The sequence below is a fragment of the Chelmon rostratus genome, chromosome 9 (genome assembly GCF_017976325.1).
Source record: "Chelmon rostratus isolate fCheRos1 chromosome 9, fCheRos1.pri, whole genome shotgun sequence".
NCBI classification, from domain to species: Eukaryota; Metazoa; Chordata; class Actinopteri; order Chaetodontiformes; family Chaetodontidae; genus Chelmon; species Chelmon rostratus.
The window spans coordinates 11,085,520-11,110,961 of NC_055666.1; the positions used below are offsets into that span (position 1 = coordinate 11,085,520).

At 43.2% G+C, this 25,442-nt stretch overlaps 1 protein-coding gene across 4 annotated transcripts in view; it reads left to right on the forward strand.

Annotated features, from left to right (window-relative positions):
- flt4 (fms related receptor tyrosine kinase 4) overlaps window positions 1-25,442 on the forward strand; it is a 44,730-nt gene that overhangs the window by 14,520 nt on the left and 4,768 nt on the right. For 2 of the 4 annotated variants that reach the window (XM_041943609.1, XM_041943607.1), the window contains exons 2-24: window positions 4,097-4,193; window positions 6,158-6,432; window positions 8,645-8,775; window positions 8,868-9,033; window positions 10,031-10,170; window positions 10,241-10,412; window positions 11,558-11,675; window positions 11,839-12,023; window positions 12,850-13,015; window positions 14,558-14,693; window positions 15,297-15,405; window positions 16,396-16,755; window positions 17,265-17,411; window positions 18,237-18,368; window positions 18,919-19,025; window positions 20,035-20,170; window positions 20,662-20,766; window positions 21,002-21,115; window positions 22,302-22,390; window positions 22,765-22,924; window positions 23,045-23,139; window positions 24,745-24,867; window positions 25,072-25,183. In XM_041943609.1, the coding sequence (XP_041799543.1) occupies window positions 4,117-4,193; window positions 6,158-6,432; window positions 8,645-8,775; window positions 8,868-9,033; window positions 10,031-10,170; window positions 10,241-10,412; window positions 11,558-11,675; window positions 11,839-12,023; window positions 12,850-13,015; window positions 14,558-14,693; window positions 15,297-15,405; window positions 16,396-16,755; window positions 17,265-17,411; window positions 18,237-18,368; window positions 18,919-19,025; window positions 20,035-20,170; window positions 20,662-20,766; window positions 21,002-21,115; window positions 22,302-22,390; window positions 22,765-22,924; window positions 23,045-23,139; window positions 24,745-24,867; window positions 25,072-25,183 (3,355 nt within the window). In that variant the 5' untranslated portion in view covers window positions 4,097-4,116. Of the gene's footprint in view, window positions 1-4,096; window positions 4,194-6,157; window positions 6,433-8,644; window positions 8,776-8,867; window positions 9,034-10,030; window positions 10,171-10,240; window positions 10,413-11,557; window positions 11,676-11,838; window positions 12,024-12,849; window positions 13,016-14,557; window positions 14,694-15,296; window positions 15,406-16,395; window positions 16,756-17,264; window positions 17,412-18,236; window positions 18,369-18,918; window positions 19,026-20,034; window positions 20,171-20,661; window positions 20,767-21,001; window positions 21,116-22,301; window positions 22,391-22,764; window positions 22,925-23,044; window positions 23,140-24,744; window positions 24,868-25,071; window positions 25,184-25,442 lie in introns of those variants that run through there. The other 2 variants (XM_041943608.1, XM_041943610.1) reach the window with 2 other exon arrangements.

Below are 25,442 nucleotides of genomic sequence, written 5' to 3' on the forward strand. Positions count from 1 at the left end.
TGTCCTAGTCTTACATTTATACGCCCACCCATCCACCCTGACCTTTCAAAGCAACAGTCATTATCTAAACAGCCTTGAGAGGTACACATGAGGTCTAAATGGTTTAAACAGGAATGTTGCAGGCCAGAAAACCAAAACAAGGAGCTGAAAGGCACTAACTAGGCTGCTATGCCAGGCTTAGCTGGTTACTGGCATCCTTGTGCGCCAATAAAAGAGAAATTATAAATCTGGATTTTCACAATTTTCCCAAAGATGAACATTAATGTGAGAGATGGGTGACACCTGTCTGATGACTGGATAGAACCAGATTCACACACGTTTTGTAGCATTGCTTTACTGAAAATGTAACACGAGTTGTCTAGTCCTCCCAGTATTTCAGCTGCTTAGGAAACTAAACATTACCCTTGTTTTCTTGCTCCAGCCACACTGGGTGAAAAGTGAATTTCTGTGCTGATTCTACCTCTCACACTAAGTTTATCAGTCATTTAAAAGGCATACTCGTAGACACGGACTTACAGGCTTTGATTTATGCTATAGGTTGAGGGAAATAACCAGGTCTGTGGTGGGCACGGGAGGGACTGAAATCTTAATGGGAAGGTGTGGGAGGTCCAGCGCTCATCTGTCGGCTGTCCTTCAAGACCAGGACAAAGAAAGACAGTCTCTCTTATTCTTCCCCCTTCGTGTATGTGAAGGAAATTTGCTGTTCCTAAAATAGTGAAGATGTGAGCTGTCTGACAGGAATTTCCTTTCACACTTTCCCCTTGTCTGTAGCCTCTGGGGGGCCCGTGTTGGCCCCTGTGTATGTTTCTGTGACACAGCCCGCTGTTTGGATTCACAGCGTTTCACGTGTGGGGACGAGTGGACAGAGCTGGGCTGTGTAGCAGAGGGGTGGCGATGGGACTGAAGTTGGTGGCAGGTTCACATCTGAGCTGAGACAATATGTTTGGAAAACTTTGCTTCTCCTGTGGGGCCGAGTTAAGGATCTGTGAAAGAGTAGGGAAGGAATACCCTGCTGGGAGGCAAGCTGGGAATGATTCATGGGCAGACACCACCTCCCACCTCAGTTCCTAAACATGTGTGTTTTCTGTCAGCAGGGCGATGTCAGCTGTCCTAGTTCACAATCATGCAAGTGTTATTTTGTGGATTGTATGTGGTTTTAATTAGCCTGATATCATTTTAATGTCCGAGCAAAGGCAGAAACAATTGTTCTTGGTGGTTTTATTGTCTCGACTGTGATCCCCATCAGAGATGAACAAAGATATTTGAATTGTGAATCAATATATTATTAGTTTGAAAGAATGTAAGAGGGTCAACACCAGTAATAATAAGATTATTAATAATAGATCAGGAGATAAATACCATTCTCATGTCTGTACAGTAGATAGCATACCGCCAGCAGCTGCTGGAAAGTGAACCCCATCGATTCAGGTTTGCACTCGTATAACATTGTCGGACTCACAATGGGCAGTTTGAAAAAAAAGCAGCCGCAATCAATGCAGCAGAGCCAGAGATATCATTTTTATTCCATGCATTCTTCTTCATTGTCAAATCGTGGTGCATTACCCATGGTGTAATGCGTCTGCTGGGACTTGAATCTCAGCCAATTTAAGGCTCAAAGGATTATTTTCATGGGAAAAAACCCTCCATGTATATAATTTTGATGAAGAGATTGATGAGTTTTTAGTGGTTTAACCAATACCAGGAGAGGAACTTTAATTATGTTCATATCTTTGTTACGAGAGTGATAATGATCTTCTCACTTAACTAGCAAGAAAGCAAATAATCATATTTCCCGAAATGTTATGACTATTCCTGCGAGGAAACTGAACAAAGCTATATAATATTGACTTTTACCGTAAACATTTGAACAATGTCTGAAATGTCTTTATCCTGCATTTTTCACACATTTTTTAAAATGTATTTTCCATACCTTTTCTTCATTTTAATTAATTCTTTTTCATTTATTGTAGACTTTATTTTAAAAAAATGTGGTATAACATATCACAATAAAGCCGGTTCAGTACTGCAGAATGCAGCGAAGGAGAAAAGTGGCCCTGAGTGTTGCCACAGTGTGAAAAATGTTTGGCTCCTCAGTTTTATTGAAAGCAAAGTGTGTCTTTTGCTTTGGAGAGTTTTATTGTGGGGAAGGTGAAATAAAATAGTTTTTCATCTTGCATAGTGAAAGTTTCAAATCACTGTGCACAATTTCACATTACTACACTCACGGTTAAAGCTACAATTGATTTTGGCGTCCCCTGTGGACATTTACCATGAGTACCACCACCTTTTGTCCCACAGATCTTGATTTGGTCAGCATTTGTTGTGTATAAGTAAGATGTAGTTTGTTTTTAAAACTATATATTTTTTTAATTAAACACAGCTGTTTTTTTTTATTTATTTTATTTTATTTTATGGAGAAAGCCAAAGTTGTCAACATTCCCTGGTATATTATGCTGTCATAATAATAAGCCAACAGCAAGTTATAGCTCAGCAGCAAGGCCAACATAAAATGTTCTGTTATAAGTCAGTTGTATTGCAGTAGTTTTGACCGTGAACGGTTCCCCTATAGACTGTAAACCACAATTCACAATTTTTTCAGACATAGACGTGTTGCAAACCTGTATCAGAGGGAAAGGGCCACTTCACGATTGGTTTTAAATCCTGTCAAATCCAGCAGTTCTCTCAAATGACTGAGCCAAGTTGACTCGTGTTTTCAGCTGTGCTCTGTCATTGCCCCCTTTAGCTTGTTTTTTCTGTTTTTCTGTGGATTTTTCTTCTTTGCAGATCCAACTACAGTATCAGCCACAGAATAAACTGTTGAGAATAAAGTTGTCCAAAGAAAGATGTTGCCCTGCTTCATTTGAACTGGTCAATGTACAACTCGTGTCAAAAATTCATCTGATTTCACAGGGACTTGGACCCAGGGACAAACATTAACAATGACCTTATAGAAACAGCCAGTCATCTTTTTGCTTATGAGCTGAGACTGATTCATAACCAGTTAAAATCTCCTTGTAGCTGCTTCAACGGTATCTTTGAGTTTTCAGTCTGTTTGCAGAGCTGGAAGGAACCCAGGTTGATCCTTCCACTGGGATCAGCCTTTACTGTAAACATAATTAGCAAAATATTTACATAAGAATAACCCTGCTCCATTGTGCTCCCTGGGCAGCAGGATGCGTTAGAGGAATGAGGTTTGTGTACAAGAACCGCAGCTGTCCGGCGCTCTGGGCTTTGATTGGCAGCAGGTCATGACTGACTGTTGTGAAATCATTCTCGCTGCTTTTCTGCAGCCGGTGCTGAAGTCTGTTGTCTGTCTGTGGTACACATGCTTGAAGATGTGTGAGCAAGCGGTGAGAATATTGATTAAACGTAAGCTACTGAATGCAGACTCTCAGGCGTTTCTGTTGCTGTACCGTTTGTCATTGAATGGTGCTCCCTGCTTTGCTCGATCTGCTGGGAAAGTACCATCATATAGTGCATTACCGCATGTTTTACAATCATGTTCAAACGCTGAGTCTGGTGTGGAAAATGGTCACCATTCGATGCAAGGAAAGCCTCTCCACCTTTATATAGCCTCTCTGTCTGTGGTGTTGCTCTGTGTGTGTTTTCCTCTCTAATGATATCCAGGTGGGGCATAAGTCATGGTGACACTTTTATATATGATAGACTGTAGGTGTGGAGTCCGACTAAGCCCCTAATAGCACCCTGAGGGGACTCTGGGATGGTAATGACATTCTAGACTTGCCATATTAGCCAAGCACAAGTCAGTGAAGTGAATGCATTAGTAATGAATCAAGGTGAAATGGTCTTTGTAGCTGTTTCAGAGAAGGAAGCAGGGAGCTCTGCCCAGCATCGCCCCATGAGTGGGCCATGGTTCCTCTGCCTGGGTGTTTCTCAGCATTAGTGGCCGAATGCTGTAGATTTTCTTACAGCTTGTAAATGTAATGAACAACGTGCTATCTGAGCTGCTGTCGTGTTGGATTTCAGACTCCTGGTGTGTTGCAGAGATTCCTACCGGCAGCTCTGCCGACGCCACGAGGTCCTGACTGACCTGTGTAACATGAATCTAATGCAGTTGCCGTGTTCGCTCCCTCAGGTCTGGTGATTGGCTTTTCTATGACTCCACCCATCCTTGACAGCGGCAAAGACGACCTAGTGATTCCAGTCCACGAAACACTCACTATTACATGCAGGTATGTGGGTGTGCTGCTGTGGGTTGGGAGTGTGTGCGTGCAGCTGTGCATGACTTGCTGCTTGATTCATTTCAGTAACTTAAAAAATCTCTACGGGTAGAAAGCAAAAGCTTCTTATTTCATAATAATGATAAAGGATGCCATCAAAGATATTTGCAATACACTGCAGTTGTGGAGTGTGACTACTTTTACTCAAGTATTGTGCTCCAGTATGAATTTCAGGTACTTGCACTTTCCTTGACAAATTTCAGTCACTTTATGGTTCCAAGTCCACCACAACTAAGAGAGAAATATTATACTTTTTCTCCACAACAATAATTTGATAGAAATAGTATTTTACTAGTATTTTGCACACACAAACTATGATGGGCTTATAAAATATGTTATAGATTGAACTACCCAACAGTAAAAGAAATGAGAGCTACTTTTCATCAAATCAGCTTCTCAAACCTGACGATTTGCTGCTTTTCTGTTTAAAATTCCACAAAAAACAAGGTTGTTTTGTAGACCAAACTATTAATCAACCAAATGAGAAAATATTCACTAGATTAATGGTAACATTAATAATAGTCGTTAGTTTCAATCCTATGTGAAATGCTGTTTGATGCTGCTTAATGTATAAGGTAATAGTAATAGTGTGTAGTAATGAAGATGAATGATGTAATATAAAAGTATAAAGCTGCATTGAGTGCTTTTACTTCAAGTACATTTTGCAATAATAATTTGGTACTAAAATATCATTTTTAATGTAAAACTTGTACTTGTAATGGAGTATTTTTACATTGGTGTTAAGTAAAGGCTCTGAATAATTCCTCCACCACTGATGTGTTCGTACTATTTAACCTTGTGTGTTTCTGATGGAAGTTAGTTAAGTCAAATATGTTTTATTTATGAAACTCAAAATTTTCAAAAACTCCAAAGAGTTGTCCTCAGACCCTCATTTTGCATAAGCAAAAACGCCACGAAACCACATTTTCTAATACATCCATCTTTCTAATATAAAATGAAAATACAAAAAAAGGTCAAGTCCTAGAAGACTCACAGAGATTTTTTTTGCTCTAAAGCACCAGCCAACATTGATTTAAACTGGGTCGAAATGAGATATGAATTCCCTCATAATAACCATCCTTTATCCTTATGAAATCTCTGCCGCGCTGCCCGCTGCCAAGATGTCCCTCCATTAACTGTTTTGTTTCTGCGGTACGAAAAAATGCTGTCTTTGGAAAGCTGGTGATACCTTTGGACTTTTTCCAGCACCAATTTTAAATAGTTGTTTGCATGTAAACCTCACATGGCCAGCACCGCTGAGCATCTCCCTGGAGAGGAAGTCAGTTTCATTCTAGTCAATTTAGTCGTCACAATGTACAATTTTCTACAATCTAGATAGGTAGACGCCATTGACAGGGGCTGGAAAATAACCCACAGAATGCTTTCATTGCTCTTTATGATTTCTGCAGTTATTTCCAGTCATCACATTTTGGCTCTGTCTGCAAATATGGACATTTGTGGGTGGGGGAGGCAGGTGGTGAAAGCATAGCTATCAGTTTACAGACAGCCATTATGATTCCACTCAATCTCGCTCATAACGCCTCAGGGTTAACATGTCCAGCCGTAACTGAATTTACGTGACAAAGCACAAAACAAACAGGGATGTGTGGATGCACCTTTATAGTATCACACACACACACACACACTTCTCTTCTTGTACAGTCGATGCATGACACTGACTGTGAGAATGTGAATAATATAGATACCAAAATGCTTCTAATTATTGTTTTTTTAATAGGATAAAAGGATTCTGTTCACATTTGTTCAGGTCTGTCCTAAACGATTAGATGTCGATATGTACATTGACAGTTTTTGCTTGCTGTAATCAGCACCTGATTACGTGGGACAGACTTGAAAAATGCGAACTCAAATAATGTCAAATCTGTCCCATGTCCTCTGACTTGACGTCTCCTCAGGGGACAGCGCACTCTGACCTGGGCCTGGCCTGATCAGACTCTGGTGGGACAGGAGTTAACCGACCGCCAGGCCCAGCTGCCGACCACCAGGGTCCCGGGGCAGAGGGCTGCCTTGGTCGGCGAGTGTCTGGGGGAGCCTGGGAGGCCGTACTGCAAGAGGCTGACCCTGAAAGGAGCGCAGGCCAAGGACACGGGCTACTATCGCTGCTATTACAAGGATGTCAAGGCCATCATTGTTGGCACTACTGCCGTCAGCATTTATGTCTTCGTCAGAGGTGAGTCACGGTCCCAAACCCCCCCCCACACACACACACACACACTCACACACAGACACACAACCACTATGCTGCCGTGAACTCACCTGAAATTGAAAATATTCAAATGACTTGGCTCAGCACGAAGCATTCATTATAGGGTTTCAATGTCTCTCTTACTTCATTTAAATGTAATTGTCTGGGTGTAATGCGTATCAGCCATGAAAATTGGATTGTCGGTTCTAACAACACTTCTTAATTTCAACCAGGAGTTTTCTTTTCTGTGTGGAGTCCATTTGCTGTAGTAATGAGTCCGCAGTTTGTGGGGCCATTTTGATGCCTGAACTCGTTCTGTGTTTAAAGAGAGCATGTTTCATCTCCCGCCTGCCTGACCTGCTCTCTTTGGCTTGGCTGCATGGAGCCTTTACGCCTCAGTTTCTCTTTTCCTTGGGTGGTTCACAAGAAAACCACAGACATCCTACTGCAACAAATCTGCTGTTTGAATATGACTTCAGTATCAAAGCAGCCCCTGCGCTGGGGGTTGTTGACTTTGCCTCAGTAACACCCTGGAAGCTGGCAGGATTAATGTATTGATGTTTCGGACATTAGAGACGCAGGGTGTTTGATGAAGGTAGGAATGACCAGCTAGTTCACTCTTCTCATTTGGGAAAGGATATTTTTCATTTATTAACATTCCATTATCGCAGCAACTCTCTTTTAATTCACCTTCTCAAGGGACTTTTTAAATCTGATAAGACCCGCAGAGTAAAATGGGTTTTTGCTCCCAATCTTTTCTCTCCTGCTGTCACTGTGTCTCAAATGTTATTAGGATTCAGGTCCATCTCTCCTACTTCCTCTGTTTTAGACCAACTTCAGGACTCTGAGCTTGGCCTTTAGGGTTGCCTCTTTACTCTTCCTCGCCTCGCTCCATGTGCTGTGGGGGAAAGGCAGAAGCAGGGGTGGATAGGGAGAGTGGACGAGCTGGATGATTGTCATGTAGGGGAATCCTGCTGACCAGTCCACTCATGTGAGACGTCTGTTTATCTCCTCTGACAAGGTGCCAAAACAGTTTCCACAGATCTAACCAGGGGGCTGATCAGAAGCAGATGAATATTGCAGCCGTAAACTCGACCCAGCATGTGGCGGGATGAGAAGACCTGCATGTGGATCGAGTTTACACAGGCGGCCGTCTCCCCTTTACCCCACCTCTGCTCCACACCTTCGTCATAACACTCAAACACACTGTACAGTATGAACTGAACCTACAAATGTACTATGTGTATTGGCTCGCATACACACACGCGTGTGCACACACACAGGCTCATATAAAATACACAAACACTTCCTCTGGCACACACATTCTCACACTCATACCCAGGCTCATATCCCCGATGCTTTGCAAACTCTTCTCGCCCCAGGCAGGACATCTCCTCTTCCAAAAACCCATTGCAGTCTAATACCTGCAGTGATTTATTGTGAGGAACTTAAACTGTGAGGCATGGTGTATTGTTTCTGTTACCTGTGTGGGTTTAGGCCACCTCAGGGCAGAAATATAAGCCTCTGGAGTGGACCCGTTGTTTAGCCTCGCAGCAGCTTGGAGTCATAGCTTTGAGTGCTGCAAAGAAGAAAAAAAATGAAAATAATAGAAGCGTTTTCGTGGAAGAAAATGAGATAAGAAAAGAAGCAAGCAGGTTGTCGTCACACATCATCCTTGGCTGGCTTACAAAAGTCTCTGGTATTGATAGGAAAGCCTGAGAGATAAGCGTTTTTATAACAGTGTGCACTCATGCTGTGGGAATATGAGTTTTTATAATGATAACAGCTGTGATGCAAATTGGTGGCACAATTGCTGTGATGTTTCCCGAAGCCCCTCCGCAACAGTAGCTGTGAGTCACAGACAATAAAAAGGGAGGTATCAAGGTGTTAAGGAAGAAACACGTGAAAGATATTTTGAGACAGACAGCTTGAGGGGTAATTGTAGCAACCCCTTGGCTGTATGTCTATCAGCTGACATATAGCAGTTCTTAATGCTATTTACTGTGTGGGGACAGACTGAACAATTGCATTACATGTCATCATAATAATCTCCACATATGGCCTGTCTTTTGAGGTCATTATCAGGCTGAGAGAGATCTGGCTGTCCGTTCACTAAGGTACCTCTATAATAGCCACCATTATCCTGGCTGGTATCAGGGTGTCCCTTTAACAGCACCCTGTTTCTGTCTGAATCCAGACCCCGAGCAGCCCTTCCTCAGGAGAGGCAACAGAAATGATCTGGAGACCATTTTAATCACACGCTTCTCCACACACGTCATAGTGCCATGTCTGGTCACGGTGCCGGATCTGAACGTCACCCTCCATGCGGTTTGTGATCACCACAGAATTCTCCAATTAAAGGTGTCAAGTAGTGTCAATTGATGAATTGTGTAATTATTTTTTCATATGTGTCATTTCAGTATCCCACGCCTCTGGAGAGGAGCGGGATGACGTGGGACAACAAGCGAGGCTGGTCCATTCCCAGACAAATCATAGACAGCGTGCCAATGCTCATCGGGGTTTCGTGTGTCGCCACACTGGGAGGCAAAGAGCATCAGTCTGCCAATTACCTGATCCACACCACAGGTAACATACATATCTGTGTTAAGTCCAAAGATTCCAGCCAAAATGTGGAGGATCATACAAACTTTAACTTCAGCAGCTACGAAAATATAACCGACCCAACGCAAATATTTAAATTGCATTTGAAACTATAGCTGCTCTTTTACAAAGAAAAGTTAGCAAGGAAATCAGTGGTGGTGCCATGTCACCATAATTCTGCATGGGAGTCAGTGAGCCAATTACGCCTAAATGCTGACAATTTGATGGATCTTATTTCATTATGTCATTTCCTGGAGAACAACTCCCTTATTTAAGCGGGTGCATGTGACACTATGCTAGAAGAATTAAAAGAAAAGGAAGAGAAGGGAAGGTGCAGTTAAATTTCATGAAACGAAGACGAAGAGGCGAGATTTTCTGCTGAGGTTCCTTCTCGTTGCAAGTGAACTCTGAGGGACCCAGAGGCTCTTTGCGATGTTGTGAGATCACTCACTTCTCACTTCAGAGGGCGAAAAGAAACTCATACCCACTGCTGCCGGGCCAACAGTAACAGCTGCATCTGTCAGAGAAGAAACTGAGAGAAAGTCCTCACACTGAACGGCAGTGGAGCATTTAAATAATCAGGCGATCACAGTCTGCTGCACAGACATCACCAGCATACATGTTTTTGTACTTTTTACACCTCATGTCATTCCCAGTGACGGCACAGAGAGGTGGCTTGGATATCAGAGGCACTGGCCAAAGCTTTCTTGCATTTTCTCTCTTATCTTTAATTGAGAGTTCACTGTATTCCACTTTAATTTCCCTCACTGATATATGGCTTGACACATGAATGGAAATAGTGCCGGCTTGTGACAGACAGCTTCTTTATAGGGGGATGGCTCCTCTGGTCCAAAGGAAAGTCATTTCCTCTGGTCCTGTGAGGAAGGAAAAACTGCTGACGATGTCACCATGACCTCTCCCACTGTCTCCCTCCCTCTGTCCTTCTGTTTCTCCCTCCCCTCTTTTTATTTTTCCCGGACAGGAAGTCAGGTTTACGATGTCAAGCTGTTTCCTGAAGACCCAGTGGAGCTGATAGTGGGGGAGGCCCTCACCCTGAACTGTACAGCGCTGGTGGAGTTCAACACTGGAGTGGACATTCAGTGGTCTTACCCTGGCAAACTGGTGCGTAGCAGCAACAGTTGGTGCAAGTTGTACGACGTCAATGAATAAAACCTGAATTTCCTCTCACCAGACGAACAACTGGGCGGACACTAAGCCCCACCGTGAAGCTCTGTCTCACGCCACAGAGGCTGTTAGCATCCTGACCATCCACAGTGTCAACGTCACAGACACAGGCCCGTACATCTGCAACGTCACCAGCATTGACACAACGCAAACCCAACAAACTCAGGTCATAGTTTATGGTAAGCACCAGCTCAGAGTAGTCCACATTTACTACTTGGCTTCCTCTTCTTCAGTAGATCAGTCTGATAGCCTAATACCACATTAATAATGAGTATCTGTACATTATAACAAGACTAAGAGTCTACAGCCATGTTAGTGGATGCAGAAGTTTTTAGGTAAACGCTAGCATTAGCATGCTAACATGCACACAGTAACAATGCTAAAATAATGATGTTATGTTCCTATATATATGTTCACTATCTTAGTTTAGCATGTTAACTTGCTAGCATTTGCTAATTAACACTAAACACAGAGTTCAGCTGAGACTATATTCAAATGAAAATGTAAACTTGAAATGTAATTCAACAGCAGCAGTATAATTTTCAATTTATGTGTGTGAAAAGTTAAATTAAAACTTTAATGCTGTTGTGGAATTACACTTTCATTTTCAAGTTTGCATTTTCATTTTAATATAGTTTCTTAAGGGCTTCTGATTTCTGATCAATGCTAAAATGTAGTAATTCAGTAGCACAGTGTAGCAGCCAGGAGCAGACTCAGTAATGTTTAGAGAGCATTACAGGGCAATATTAATGTTGTGTTACCTTTATCTTACAGTAGCCACCATAAACTACTGGTCAAATCAGTCCAGCTCCACTGGAAAAATCCCTGAGGGTATTGAATTGAGCAGGGGTGCATTTTATTGCTTATAAATCAAACTTAAGGTGGAAGAGTATTTTCTTTTTTGAAAAATGATATAGTCTTGCTTTGAGGCAGTACTCTACCACAAATCTATCAAATATTTAGTGCTGTAGGCTTGAAGGATGTTTCTGATCCCAGTGGCGACCGACAGTCACAGCAAGGCACCACAGAATATTCCCAAAAACCACACAAAATAGTATGCTCAAGATACTGTGAGGATAGACAGTGTCTGTGGATGTTTCGACTGAAGTTTTGATATGACTCTGGCTCCCCGTTTGAGCCAACAGTGAATCTAAGCTAACTTACAGCTGTCATCCCATACAAAGAAGCCACCTCTCAAAAACTTTTCAGTCACCTCTCAAGCCAACAGGGGTGAGCATTTAGTACTCAGAAGATTTTTGGTGGAGATTTCTTTGACACTCGAACTTGAACCAGTAACTAAACGAGTGAATATCTCTTCTTCCAGAAAAGCCATTTATCAGCCTCAACTACAGAAATGGACCAGTGATGGAGGTTACTGCTGGACAGAAGTCATTCAAATTACAAGTAAATGTGTCTGCCTTCCCCGCACCTGAAACGCAATGGTAAGATGAGACTCCCTGGTGTATTCATTAAACCTAGTGGGCAATTTCCACCAACATAATTAGCCTCATACATCTTTTTACGGATGAATTTAGGGGCGGGGAACCTCAGCTTGAGGGTATCTGTGATGTAGCAGCTGTGTTTTTATGTGTGTGCTGTGTCCAGGTATAAAGATGGAAAGCTGATAAACCAGCGCCCAGAGTTCAAGATGAAAAGGATGAGGATGCACCTCAACCACGCTCTGGAGATTAAGGATGTTTGTCAGGAGGATTCTGGTGTGTACACAGTGGTGCTGAAGAACAGTGCTGCTGCGCTGGAGAGTAGACTCAACATCACGCTTGTCGTCAACGGTAACTAGTCTGTTGGTCCGTGTATCCTCAGTGGACATCATGCCAGATGTTTTGTGTGTGAAACAGAGGATGTGCAACAGTTCACAATCCTCTTACAAAACTCTGGAGGTTAACTAGTGTTCTAAGTAATCAACATAGAGTGTATACAAGTATTATGATGAGTATTTTATACAAAAAGGCTGAGTTAATGTGTGGTTTGGATTTGTGGAAAAAAATGATAAGACTGCAAAGGCTGAAGCTTTGCACGGTAAATAAATGATTCTCAAAAGGGCGATGGTGACAGACTGAACGACAGAGCTATGGTGCCTGGAAACGCAAAGGAAACAAATTAATTCATGAAGGCATTATAAATGATTAATTAGGTCGGGAGGCTACAGTGAAATGTCATGATGTAACTGAAGCTGTGGAGGACTACATTCTGGGGCTATCAGTAATTATACTGTTGTACTCTCTTTAAAATATCTACCAGAAATAGTCAATATATATAACGTTTGTGTGCTTAAAATTTGCACCACAATTTGATGTATTCGCACCTTTTTGAATGGAATTTGAGACTGAAATCAGCGTATTTTATTATTTTACTGTTTTTTTATGTTTAAAATGTGCATTTTCTCTTCATTTTATCACAACCAGGCGTTCCTCTCCTTTTTCTAGTGGTCGAGCTGTGTTCGAGTCATGTTTTAGTTTCCTATCTTAGTCCAAACACATTCAAGCCAGATCTCCAGACGACTCTAAATTTCTCATAGCTGAGTGTGAGGGTGATTTCCTTTCTATTTATGATTGCCCTGTGATTTCTGTCTGTGACTCTGAATCTCCTCTTCACCAGTCCCCCCACAGATCCATGAGAAAGAAGTGGCAGATCCGTCTAGTCCCTACCCCAGTGGCAGCAGCCAGACTCTAACATGCACTGCCTATGGTCTCCCTGCTCCCAACGTCAGCTGGCAGTGGAGGGCCTGGGGCCCATGTGTCCTCAACAGCACTCAGAGCAGAATGTAAGAAAAACTTCTCTTCCAGATACGCACTCTCACACACAGGACTTTTTTTTTGCAAACTCTATATAACCAGTGTGGGAGCAGATAAGGCTTGATCTAACAGGACAGAAAAGTAGAGTGGGAAGCAGTGCATGAAGCATTATGTGAGGACCGAGTAAGACGAAGAGGTCAGTGTTAAATTATAGCTCTGAGTGAAGAAGAGAGGGAGGAGATGATGAAGAAAGAGATGTGGAGGTGGATGAAAGGAGTACAGATAAAGAGCAAGGTGGACGAGAAGTAAATAGAGGAAAGAGACGACCACAGGAAAGTGTGTCTGTTCAGTGTCCAACCCGAATCCTCCCCCGTGCAGTAACATCGTGCTTGTTAGTCTGCGTCTGATCCGCCATGTTTCACCTCACACACAGCGGTCTACTTTCTGGGGCAAACAGGCAAACACATAATGCACACACACACACACACACACACACATCTGAAATCCAAATAAACCACCATGGTGTGTTTGAACCCATCGGGGTGCTGTGTATCAAGCACACACATTCATAAATGCACAGATAAACACTGACGCACACACTTACTGCCAAGCATCACCCTGGGCTCTTCTCCCTTTCTCCATCTCTCCTCGCTGCATCCCACAACACTGTAGTGATTCTTCGGACAGCCATTTACAGTAGATTCCGGTTATTTCCTATTTCTTTAAACCCGCGGTGTTGAGGCGTAATATGTTTCTAATGTGCCTCCATCTTCCTCCAAGGCTTAGTTTAAGAGGCGTCCAGCCTGTTCTTTCAGGAAGTTCTCTCTGAAACACACAACAGTGGAAGGTGAGGCTCAACTTAAGCTCCAGCTCTGCAGTTCAGGTTCTGACATTTCATGGGCGCTGACGGAGGCATGGCTGAGTTGACCTTTTCTGATATATAGGAATTGAATTTCCTCTTTTTAATCTGATGGTCAGACATATATTGTAGGACAAATAAATCTGTCTAGCGTCTCAGCCGCCTGTGTAGTGTGGCAGCGCAATGTCTGACTACAAGTTTGTTGACCATAAAATATTCTGAGGGAATTAAAAAACTGGTACGTTTCACCCACTCACGTAATAACGTGTGTACTGTATATATGAATGCAATAATTGGGGCTTATTTATGAAGTGAGTAGTAGTTTGCACACTGTGAAGAGAGTAAAATGTAAATGACCCTGACCACCTTCTGCTAATATAGACATTGAAGTGGTGCCTTTAGGCGGAAATGCAAAACAAAATTCCATTTCATGTTTCATTAGTTCTGCTATGATGTTCACACTTCGGATCTTCATAATAGAAATTGATACCATATTTTTTCCATTAGTTGTCAGGACACTTTGCATAATTGCCTTGGCTTTGGGATGTGAGCTGATGTTTGGATCTGAAATGCAATGTGTGTGTGGGGGGGAATATCATAAAACCTCAGGATGTCTGGCCTGATGTGCTTCTGAGTTCTCCCTCACTGCCCACTCTGTGCCATGCATGTCAATGAGGGGAGGTGTCATGGATGTGTCTGTGTTTCTCTCCAGAGTCCGACGAGACAGGAAGGGCCGGAGTGACGGGATCGCAGACTGTCAGAACTGGCAGGACATTAACTCGGAAAACGCCGTGAATGAAATCGAGGCTATTGAAACGTCAGTCGAAGTGGTGGACGGCCGACAGAAGGTTCATTACAGCTATTTGATTATGACTGTCAGCTTATGTAAAACCACCTTTTCATGAATAATAAAAAAAAGAATAATTTTATAATAGGATTACATGATTGAAGAATTTGTGCAAAAGAATGACAAAATATGATTAGGACGTAACCCAGAGAAGAAGATATTTATGTAAGTGGACTTATCTGTGAACTGTAATGTTTTTATGTAAGCGTCCCAAATTCTGAGCTCCATAACAAAATTTGTCAATCAAGAGCCATTTCCACAGTAGAAATATTTAGAACAGTCTTCCTCTGCAGACTTCCTGTGACGACCGGTTGTAAACACATCCAGACATGCACGCAAGGGGCACATGTGCATGTACACATGCCCGCACATTTATAAACCACTACCTTAAGTGATCACATGAGCGCACAGAGCAACACGTACGCTGATGCCGCTTCAGTCACACCTCAGCGAGCTTTGCCTCTTGTTGGCCTGCCAGCACAAAATCTGCTTTGTGTCAGCTCCCAAGGAATTGCAGGACAGCAGACCGCACTTCCTGTTAAGATACGTACGCATGTTTCCTCCTGATGAATTAAAGTCTCAATTGCCTTTTCTCCTCTCACAGATAGTGAGCAGGCTTCAGATTCGCAACGCCAGTGTTTCCATCATGTACAAGTGCTCTGCTGAAAACAAAGCCGGCAAAGATGAGCGGCTGATCTACTTCTACGTAACCAGTAAGTATGTTGGGTTATATTTCACCCTGCATTTGACAACAAGGAACACAACATACAGAATAATTAAAGAGTCTGTTCCTTCCAAATTCCCTCCGGTAGTATTTAGCCATGCAGATCATTTTGATTTTATCTGTTAGAGAAATCCGTCTGTGAGGTTTTTGCCTTCACCCCATTACAATAACACACATTACACCCAGGGGGCCAACAGGTCAGGAGGCCCTGAACAGAAACCTCAGTTTGAAGTGACTGCCATAAGCATCTGTCATGAAAAGTCACAGGGCTCAATCAGAAGATCATGTTTTATAATCATTTAATATTGGGTGTCCGAGTCTGATCTGACACTTTTTTGTTTCTTTTTCTCTAACACAGCTGCACAGTGCACACAGAGGCTACAGTAAGCTTGAATTTACTCATTAGTAAAGCAGTTTCGATATGTTGGACAACAGAATGGCCCATTGTCTTCAACACAATAGACCCTGAATCACAGTTTTTTTTTTAATGGCTTTCAGTAATGTTATGTGCTTTAGGACTTTGTGCAATATCTGTGGGGAGGAGTGTCTGTGTGGATCAGCTGGGCCAGGAAGGTTTGGAGAGAATTTACACAGCCTCCCTTTATGTCCAAAATAATTTCAACCAACAGCAGAACAGAAACACATCCAAAACTAGCATGGAAAATGTTGGGGGTGCTCTCTGGTACTTTCTGTGCCTAATGCCCCGTTGGCTCATAATCTGCCCATGCAGAAGAAACAGTTTGGTTGGTCTGTGGATTAGCCAGCATAACAAGGTATAATTGTGTTGCGGAATTTTTGAAATGTCCCTTTCCAATGCTGTGAGCACTCTCTGCACGGCTGGATACCACCAGGATTTATGTTTCACTTCTTGTAAGCTGGTTCAGCCCTTTAAGGAACCATTGTCATGTATGTCCAGCAACAAGCTCTGTCTTGCTAGGTCACCTAACCACGCCACTTGCCCTTCTCTGTATCTTCAAAGCCATCCCTGAGGGGTTCAGCGTAGATGTGCAAGCCTCGGAGAATCCCCTGGAGCAGGAGAAAGTGTCCCTGTGCTGCAGTGCTGACAATTACACCTATGAGCAGCTGCAGTGGTATCGCCTCGACCCCCAGGCCCTGCAGGACGAGCAGGGCAAGCCGCAGGAGCTGGACTGTAGGAGCGTGCACCTCTACGCGAAAACCCTTGACGGTCAGCTCTCCTTCCAGGAGCCGTCCAACAGCTGGGTCCTGGACTTCACTATCCCCTCCATTCAGCTGCAGGATGAGGGTCATTATGTATGTGAGGCTCAGAGCAGACGCAGCGGAGAGAAACAATGCCTGTTCAGATACATCTCTGTTAAAGGTGAGAGCTAAAAGAGACGCTCCAGTCATACACACACACACACACACTCGGCGTGGAGAGTAGTCACTCTAGCTATATTTAATTATAGAGAAAAGCTCAGTCCCTGGCAGCGGAAGCACACACGGGTCTCAGTGGGCACGGTGCTGAGAAGCTGCAGGCTTAAAAATACACACACTCACGAACAAGTGCCCACACGCAGCCAGATACCCACATCCACACATAATGGAGACAGTAGCTGGGGTTTGCACAGCACCAGTATGTGAGACAAAAACAAGCCATGCTTCATTCATGTTGTGTGCTTTAACCTTGCATTGGTGCCTGGAGGATACATGTACATTTTAATAGGATTTCTTGACTTTTGCCCTTTTTCCAATCCTACGGGACCCCCCCCCCCCCCCGCCCCCCCAAAGGTAAGTATGTACATTAACAGTCCTTGAGATGATGTGTTTACATCAATGCTATTCATTGTGTTTATTTCCTCTTTCCCTCTCTTGCTTTCTACTCCATAGCCCTGGAGGCGCCTCGGTACAAGCGCAGCCTCACCAACCAGACGGTGAATGTGACGGAGTCTCTGCGGATGGAGTGCGATGTGGAGGGCAGACCTCTGCCCCGCCTCTCCTGGTTCAAAGATAACCAGCCTCTCCACCAAATGTCAGGTGCATGAATACACCTACACAGGTGATGCACACATTTACACAACAGCGCGGCCGCCCACCCGCTGACCCAGCAGCCCAGCATACAGTACACACACACACATCCTCATACACCAAGAGTTACTCATAAAGTTTGCCCCTCGGGGTCTTAATTTAGCAGGACTCAGAGATTATTCTGCTCAGGTGCGCTTGCAGCAGGCACTATTATATTCTGGCTTCACATTAGATAAAAGAGCAGAAACAATAAGCTCTGTTAATATTTGCTCAGATGCCGAAAGCCTCTGACAGATGTTGGCATTTTTTTGCTGCACTTTCTGTCCTGATAAATGGCAATCCAGCTATTAAAAGCCAACACGGGAACGCACACAGATATACAACCACCCATCAGCGCACCCACAAACTCCTACTATTGAACAAATGTGTCAAACAGAACCAGTGACAGGAATACACCCACCAACCCACCCACACACACACACACATACATAACTAAAACCCTGCGGGCCGATACACATGGCTCATTAGCTTTCTCAGTGTGTGCCTCTTCTTAACATCTGAAGGGGATGAGGGGATGGGAGGGGGAGGATTGGTAGTCAATGTGGGTCTGAGTGACAGCTGATGCCCTGGATTCACTCAGAGGGGCTGCTGGGACATGGGGCTCGCCACACAGGGCGATCCGATTTTAAATGAATGCTGCAGTTTGAATTCCAGAGGTGTGACGAGAATGCAAGAAATTTAGTCGCTGAATTTATAATGTGAGAGGTCAAGGAGTGTTGGAGCACAGCATTGTGTGTGTGTGTATGTTACTAATCATCCCGTACCTCCTTTCAGGGGTCCAGCTGCAGGATTCAAACCGCACGCTGAGTATCCAGCGGGTTAGAGAGGAGGACGCCGGGCTTTACACCTGCACCGCCTGCAACCAGCGCGGCTGTGTCCACTCCTCAGCCGCCGTGCGGGTCATCGGTACGACAGCCGCACACACAAACATTCGCATACACACACAGAAACAGACTGTTGCATACAATCGCCGCAACACCTGAATCCACTTACGCAGCGTCACCGCTGGCGTGCTTTTTCGAGTGCGCTCAGGCCTGAAATCACAGCTGCCCTCGAGCTCACATCCTCTCACACACAATGTACAGGTCTGGATTTTAGTCATTGTGCTTTTGTTTTGTGCAGCTCTGCACAGTAAAATCAAAGTCACTGACAGCGAGGACACTTTGCTTTCAGAATGAATCATTTAATGGCTGTGCTGGAAGTGGTCTTATGATGAATGGTTCCAGTGACTAAATGTCTGTTTTCCACATTGATGTAACCTAAAGATTTAATGTAAGGCACTCGCAAGAAAGGTGGGACACATAGTTTGTAATACAGCACCCCCTACAGTCGGTAGAGAGTAGTGTCATCAAGAGACATTTAATAAAGGGCTGTGAAGGAATGGTTTGTGATACTCAGAGTTCAAAACATGAACACGTGACTTTCTTTCTTCCTTTCTTTCTGTCTTTGCGTTAAGGTTCAAGTGACAAGGCCAATGTGGAGATTGTAATCCTCATCGGGACCGGAGTCATCGCTGTTTTCTTCTGGGCCTTGCTCATCCTCATCTTCTGCAATGTGAAGCGGGTCAGAGGGCGTTGCTTTTCACTGTGTGTTTGTGAGAGAAACTGACGGACTGTGACAGAGACGCTTTAACCCCTGACTCACTACATGCCTGTCAGCGTTTGAGCACAACCAATTTGATCTCTAAAAGAGTCTGTAATTTGCCCACTGAGACACTTCATGATATCTGCAGGGAGTGAGTCCAATTAGGCTTTTACTGCTATTAGCGATAACAACAAGCACGCCTATAATGAGGCTCGAACTGCCTTTTATTTTTCTTCATTTGCTCTTGTATTAGATTTTCTCGTAGAGTGGCTCAGCAGCAGTTCAAAGTGTGGTGCTATCATTAAGAAATTCATTTAGGCATGGCTTGATGTGCAGGGATGGATGTTTTTCTGTCCTCTCTCCTACCGTATCTCTATTGTTCTGTTCTTGCCCTCTTTGTTCACAATAAAAGGAAACAGAACATGTACTGAGACCCCAAAGATCATAGGAAGTGTCCTGCTGTATGTTGACAGTATGTTAATATCTATAACAATAATACGATCTTCCCATATTAGTGTACAGTATCCCAAATATGCTTTTAAGGGCAAATGGTGTTGAATTTACACTGTGGGAGACACTGAAACTCTCCATCCATCTCCTTTGTTACTGTCTGCTGGCTGCATGTTTTTAATCACTTAATTTAAAAGGTTGTATAAGGCCACACTGTACATGTAAATACTATGAGAAAAGCAACCAGCCGCTTACACAACCTGATATAATCCTGCTGAGGTGACTGTCAGGAGGAAATCTGCTTCACAGAAACATGCATCACATGCTTGATACACAAGCTGACTTGAAACAGGTATAACACAGTTCTTAAGCATGTAGAAGAAAAAACAACCAGAATTAAATGTTCAGCACACGTAGCGTTTCTCCTTGTAACCTCTTTCTCGTCCTCTGCTCGTGTGATCTGTGTTTTAACTCAGTTACCGTATTCAGGCCAACACCTCCACACTTTACATAAACTCTTTCTTGCTCTGAACCTCAGGTTAAACCGGCAGACATAAAGACAGGCTATCTGTCCATCATCATGGACCCGGGGGAGGTGCCTCTGGATGAGCAGTGTGAATATCTTCCTTACGACTCCTCGCAGTGGGAGATTTCCAGAGACAGACTCCGATTGGGTGAGCCGTCGGGAAGGATGGGAGCAAAGGACGGATGGATGTCGGGATAAATGAGTGAATGGGAGACAGGGGGGACGTGTGAGGAAATATACAGTCGGGGAGAGAGTGAATAGATGGGTGAAACTGAATTAGTCTTCCATTTCTAGAATACTTAATGGCATGAGTTTGGATCAAAGCCAGCTCTGCTAAGTGCTGCCAAGTAAAAGTGCTAATGTTAAATATGTGCTCGTTCCCAGCACAGCTTTTAAAAAAAACGGCCTGAGGAAAAGCATCTGTTCTGCGAGAGCAACTTATGGTGACATGTTCTTTTCCAAATGCTGCATTTGCGATTCTAATTCCTACCCCTCGTCTATATGGATGCCAGATGCATTTACATTTTGCAATGACTCCCAACCACAACTGTTTGTGTATTCCAGTGAGACTAAAACCAAGTCTGCATTAATCAATGAGATGGATATCCTGTCGTGTTTCTGTTCTTTGTTCTGACACAGGAAAGGTACTGGGCCATGGTGCCTTTGGAAAAGTAATCGAGGCATCAATCTACGGCATCAGCAAGAGCAACAGTTTGGACACAGTGGCTGTCAAGATGCTGAAGGGTGAGATTTGTCATTGTGTATGTACTGTTATGTATACTGCATATGAGTACTAGAGGAAGCTCTCTGAGAAGACAATTGTGTACAAATTTGAAGTAGTTTCGATCAATCAGAGTTAGCTCAGCAGTACAGTGCAGTATGTGTAGCATGTAACTACGTAGATGTGCATCGGATGTACAAAAGATAAACAAAAAGATGTGTTTTCTGCCGTGTTCCACTTGGTGGGTGTGTGTTTCAGATGGAGCCACGGCCAGTGAGCACAAGGCCTTGATGTCAGAGCTTAAGATATTGATTCACATTGGAAACCATCTGAATGTAGTGAACCTGTTAGGAGCCTGCACCAAACCAAACGGTGAGTACAGATGTATATGTAGCACACTTCATATATGTGTGTGTGACTGGTAGAGGTCAACACAGACAGACAGACAGACAGACAGACAGACAGACAGACAGATAGATAGATAGATAGATAGATGACAGGAATACTACAGACAGCAGTGTGTCTCTATGATCCTCTCACTCCTCTGGGAAGACACAGTGCTCTTTGCCACTTTGATCATGTTTACAGTGTGGAGTTTGGAGATCTGAGATGAATCTGACAGAAGGGCGGGACTGAGAGAAAAAGGTGCAATTACATATCTGTCTGCTGCTTCAGCACCACGGAGAGCTCCATGGATTTATCAATACACAGCACAGTTATGCAGCTGATATTTCAGAGCCACGATCAGAGCTATTGATTCTAATTTTGCACAAACCTCAGTCAGATAGAAAGAAAGGATCAATGAGTCAGGCATACTAATAAAGCCAGCTAAACAACCTCTCTGCCCCAGCACTCTCTGCTACTCAGGATGGGAGGGGGGGCAGTTTAACAAGGGGTCCAGCATCCCTCCTCAGATCGCCCACTGGGCACAGATGACCTCTTTTCAGCCCTGCTATTTGTCCTGTCGACTGAAATTCCTTTTCTATGAGGTGTTAACATTATTTCGTCTACCCCCTGCAGCTTCCACACAACATTTTTATGAGCAAACCAACAGAGAAAGTCAAACACCTGCCTCTCTTTTTCTTTGACGCCCCTAATTTTATGCCCACACATCATTTTGACCTTCAGAGGACGTTTCTGAGGGGCGGACATCTGAGAATGTTTACCCTGAACATGAGCAGCAGTTTAGCCTCACAGCCAACCTCAGGCAGGAAACGCTTAAAGAATACCAGATCACACACACACACACACACACACAAACACCCGCATGCACCAACATGAAACCGACACAACACACAGCTAACATAACCCTGTTCTGATAATGTTAATGTTGTTAATGTTCTTATCGTTCTTTCTTGTTTTCCTTTTTTGTAATAACAAAAAAGAATATCAGTTCTCAGTATATTGAATATGGTCTGAAAAGCTCCTAAAAACAAGGCAGAACTCATTTAAATGAGAGAGAAAGCATTGTAACGTGCGCTCAAACAGCTTTTTTCATACAGTGCTGCCATGATGAAAGAAAGAAAAAGGCTGACAGTTAATCTGTCTGTGTTGCCAGGTCCGCTGATGGTGATAGTGGAATACTGCAAGTATGGGAATCTGTCCAACTTCCTACGAGCCAAGAGGGAGTTCTTCCTCCCATACAGGGTAACCAAAACACGACGCTCTGAAGTGGTTTCTACCCTCTTATTTGTTTGTTCTGCTGTGATAATGTGACTGCAGCTTAATCCTCGGACAGAATCCAGTTTGCTTTAGCTTCGTCTATATTTCTGTCTTTGCTTCTGTCTTTTCCTTCTGTTTCTTTTACCAGTGACTGGTGATTTTGTCTTTTTTTGCGCACCCTTCAAACAAAATAACATCTATTTGTGAAGAGGACTTTCTCCAACTTAAAAGCCTGAAAGGAGGAAGAGTCCTGTCAGCCGTGTGACTGCACTGAATCAAGCTTTTGTGTTCAGGCTCCTCCACACTTTTGACCGTTGGTCTTTTTTGAAACTGACTTATTGAAACGTTGCCTCACTTAGGATCGCTCTCCTAAAACTCAGAGCCAGGTGAGACGGATGATCGAGGCGGGCCAAATGGACCAAAGGGCTCGCCACTCGCCTTCTCCATCCTCCTCTGCGCTCAGCAGTCCTCAGAGTCCGTCGTCCAACACGCCCACTCAGAATCCTGCTGTGGAGAAAAGTGAGTCTGTTTTAATCCACCACAGTAAATCATTCAGCTCATTGTCTCGCTACAGTTGTAGTGTAACTTTTCCTTCTTTTGCTTTCTGTGACTAACCTTCACCTCCTCTTCTCCCTCCAGTGGAGGACCTGTGGAAAACGCCTCTGACGATAGAAGATCTCATTTGCTACAGTTTCCAGGTGGCTCGTGGGATGGAGTTCCTGGCCTCCAGAAAGGTTAATTGTCAGCATCACACAAACATTCAGTGAATGAGCTGCGGTGAATTCTTAGCAGTCTCCGAGGCAGTAGGCTGTAACCTGATCATTCTGCCTCTCAGGCCTTCTTAATTAACCACATGACTAACCCCCCGCAGCAGCCCCAGCCTATGTTGTGTGTTTACGCAGGAGAAATGACAAAATTAAATATACTTCAAAAAAAGTCAGTGTGCATACTAAACTGAACTATTTGTATGTGCTGTTGTTGTTGCTGTCCCACAAAGCAATGAGCAGAGAGACTGAGAAGATAGTCACAGCGGCAAAACCAGTTGTGGATGATTGATGAAGAAACAAACATGCAACTTATTTAAAACTTTGGAAAAACATGTGGCTTTAATTGGCAGTGGCCTAAGTCACAGTTTGATGTCCTTTGCCACAGTGTAGTACACTACAAAACCAGTGCTAGAGGAAGTATTCAGATCCTTGACTTAATTATAAGAAACATTACAGAGAGATTAAATTAGATTATTAAATTATTAATTATTAAGTCAAATTAGATTAGACCAAATTATACATTAAATTAAACTAAATTTAAATTACAAATTTAATTGAATTGGAAATCAAATGCAAATTAAATGGCTAATTTGATTGAAAATAAAAATACATTAATTTGCAACTTGAATAAAACATTTGAAATTGAAGATTGAAATAAAAATTAAATCAAATTAGAAATATATTGAAAGTAAAATTCAAGTGTAATTAAATTCACATTAATTAGATTAAACATTTACTTTCAAATTTTAATTTCAAATACATTTCTTATAAATGTAATAAATTAAATTAAAAATTAAAAATATCAAACAACAGTAAAATTACACATTTAGCACATATCCAATGGGTAATCTGTCAATAACCTCATCTTTATTTATTCATTTCATTCGGGGATTATTTCATGCACGCTTAATGAACTGTTGAACAAATGCAGATGTGAAGACCACATTTCTGTTTTGAGGCACAACTCTTCTATAAAGATGAGGTTTTTGATTTTCATCAGTTCTGCAGCACAAAACTGTTCCGGCGGTGAAGAGTCGTGCAAACGGTCATCGCTGCTGTTATTGGATGGTTTCAGTTCATTGGTGAGCTAATTTGATTCTTATCAACTCACCCGTTCATCAGTGTTGTATTTCCCATGGAGCCACAGTCTGTCTCACGTATGAATCCACTGACCCGATGAAGAATGAGATTAAAATGGTGACAACAAAAGCAGCTACAGTATAACTGATGGATATCAACCGTCTGAGCGGGCTCTAAACACGCCGCCTGTCTTTTAATGGCTCCTCCGAACCAGTCGTTACCCTGTGAGCACGTTGACTCGACTGCTTTGTGAATGATGCTGGATCTCCTGCAGTGATTCCACAGAGCCAAGACATAGTCCAGTCCCAGCTACAAACACACACACACACATGTGCACACACACACACTCACAGGTTGCAAGTCAACAGACTGCTAAAATAGCAAACTTGCTCTTAATCCAAATCATATCTGCTATTCACTCATCGGAGAATGCAAACACTCCCACAAACACACCTGTCTGCAGGGTCATGATGTGTGTGTGTGTATCCACAGTGTATCCACAGAGACTTGGCAGCCCGGAACATTCTCCTGTCAGAGAACAACATTGTGAAGATCTGTGACTTTGGCCTGGCCAGAGACATATACAAAGACCCCGACTACGTCAGGAAAGGCAATGTACGGCACACTCACTACACTCCAGAGTTAGGCCTCCACGTTTATCATCCATCTCCATTTACTGTGGCGGAACATTAAGCTCCTTTTTTCGGCTGTGTTTTTTTCTTTAAAGCGCCCACATGATGGTTGATTTTAAAGGCAGGTGTCACTTCTGTTTATGTGACTGTCTGGTGATATTTGTCTGGCGCTTTAACGTTCTCTCAGGCTCGCCTGCCTTTGAAGTGGATGGCTCCAGAGAGCATCTTTGACAAAGTGTACACCAGCCAGAGTGACGTGTGGTCGTTTGGAGTTCTCCTCTGGGAAATCTTTTCACTGGGTAAAGTCAAAATCACAACACACTCATTCCAGCTTTTATGAAGATGCATTTGGATAGAAATCAAAAGAAAGGAACAGAGTTTCAATACAATCTCCTTCAGAAGTGTGGAGGAGCGCTCGTCAGAAGTGCTTATCGATCTCTGTTCGTGCCAAAGGCAACATGGCATGTATTCTTCCAGGAGCAGAGTAAAACTTCATCACTGTTATCCAAACACTCAATAACTGAGCCTGTTAATTAATTTCTCATCCTCCGTTTGTAC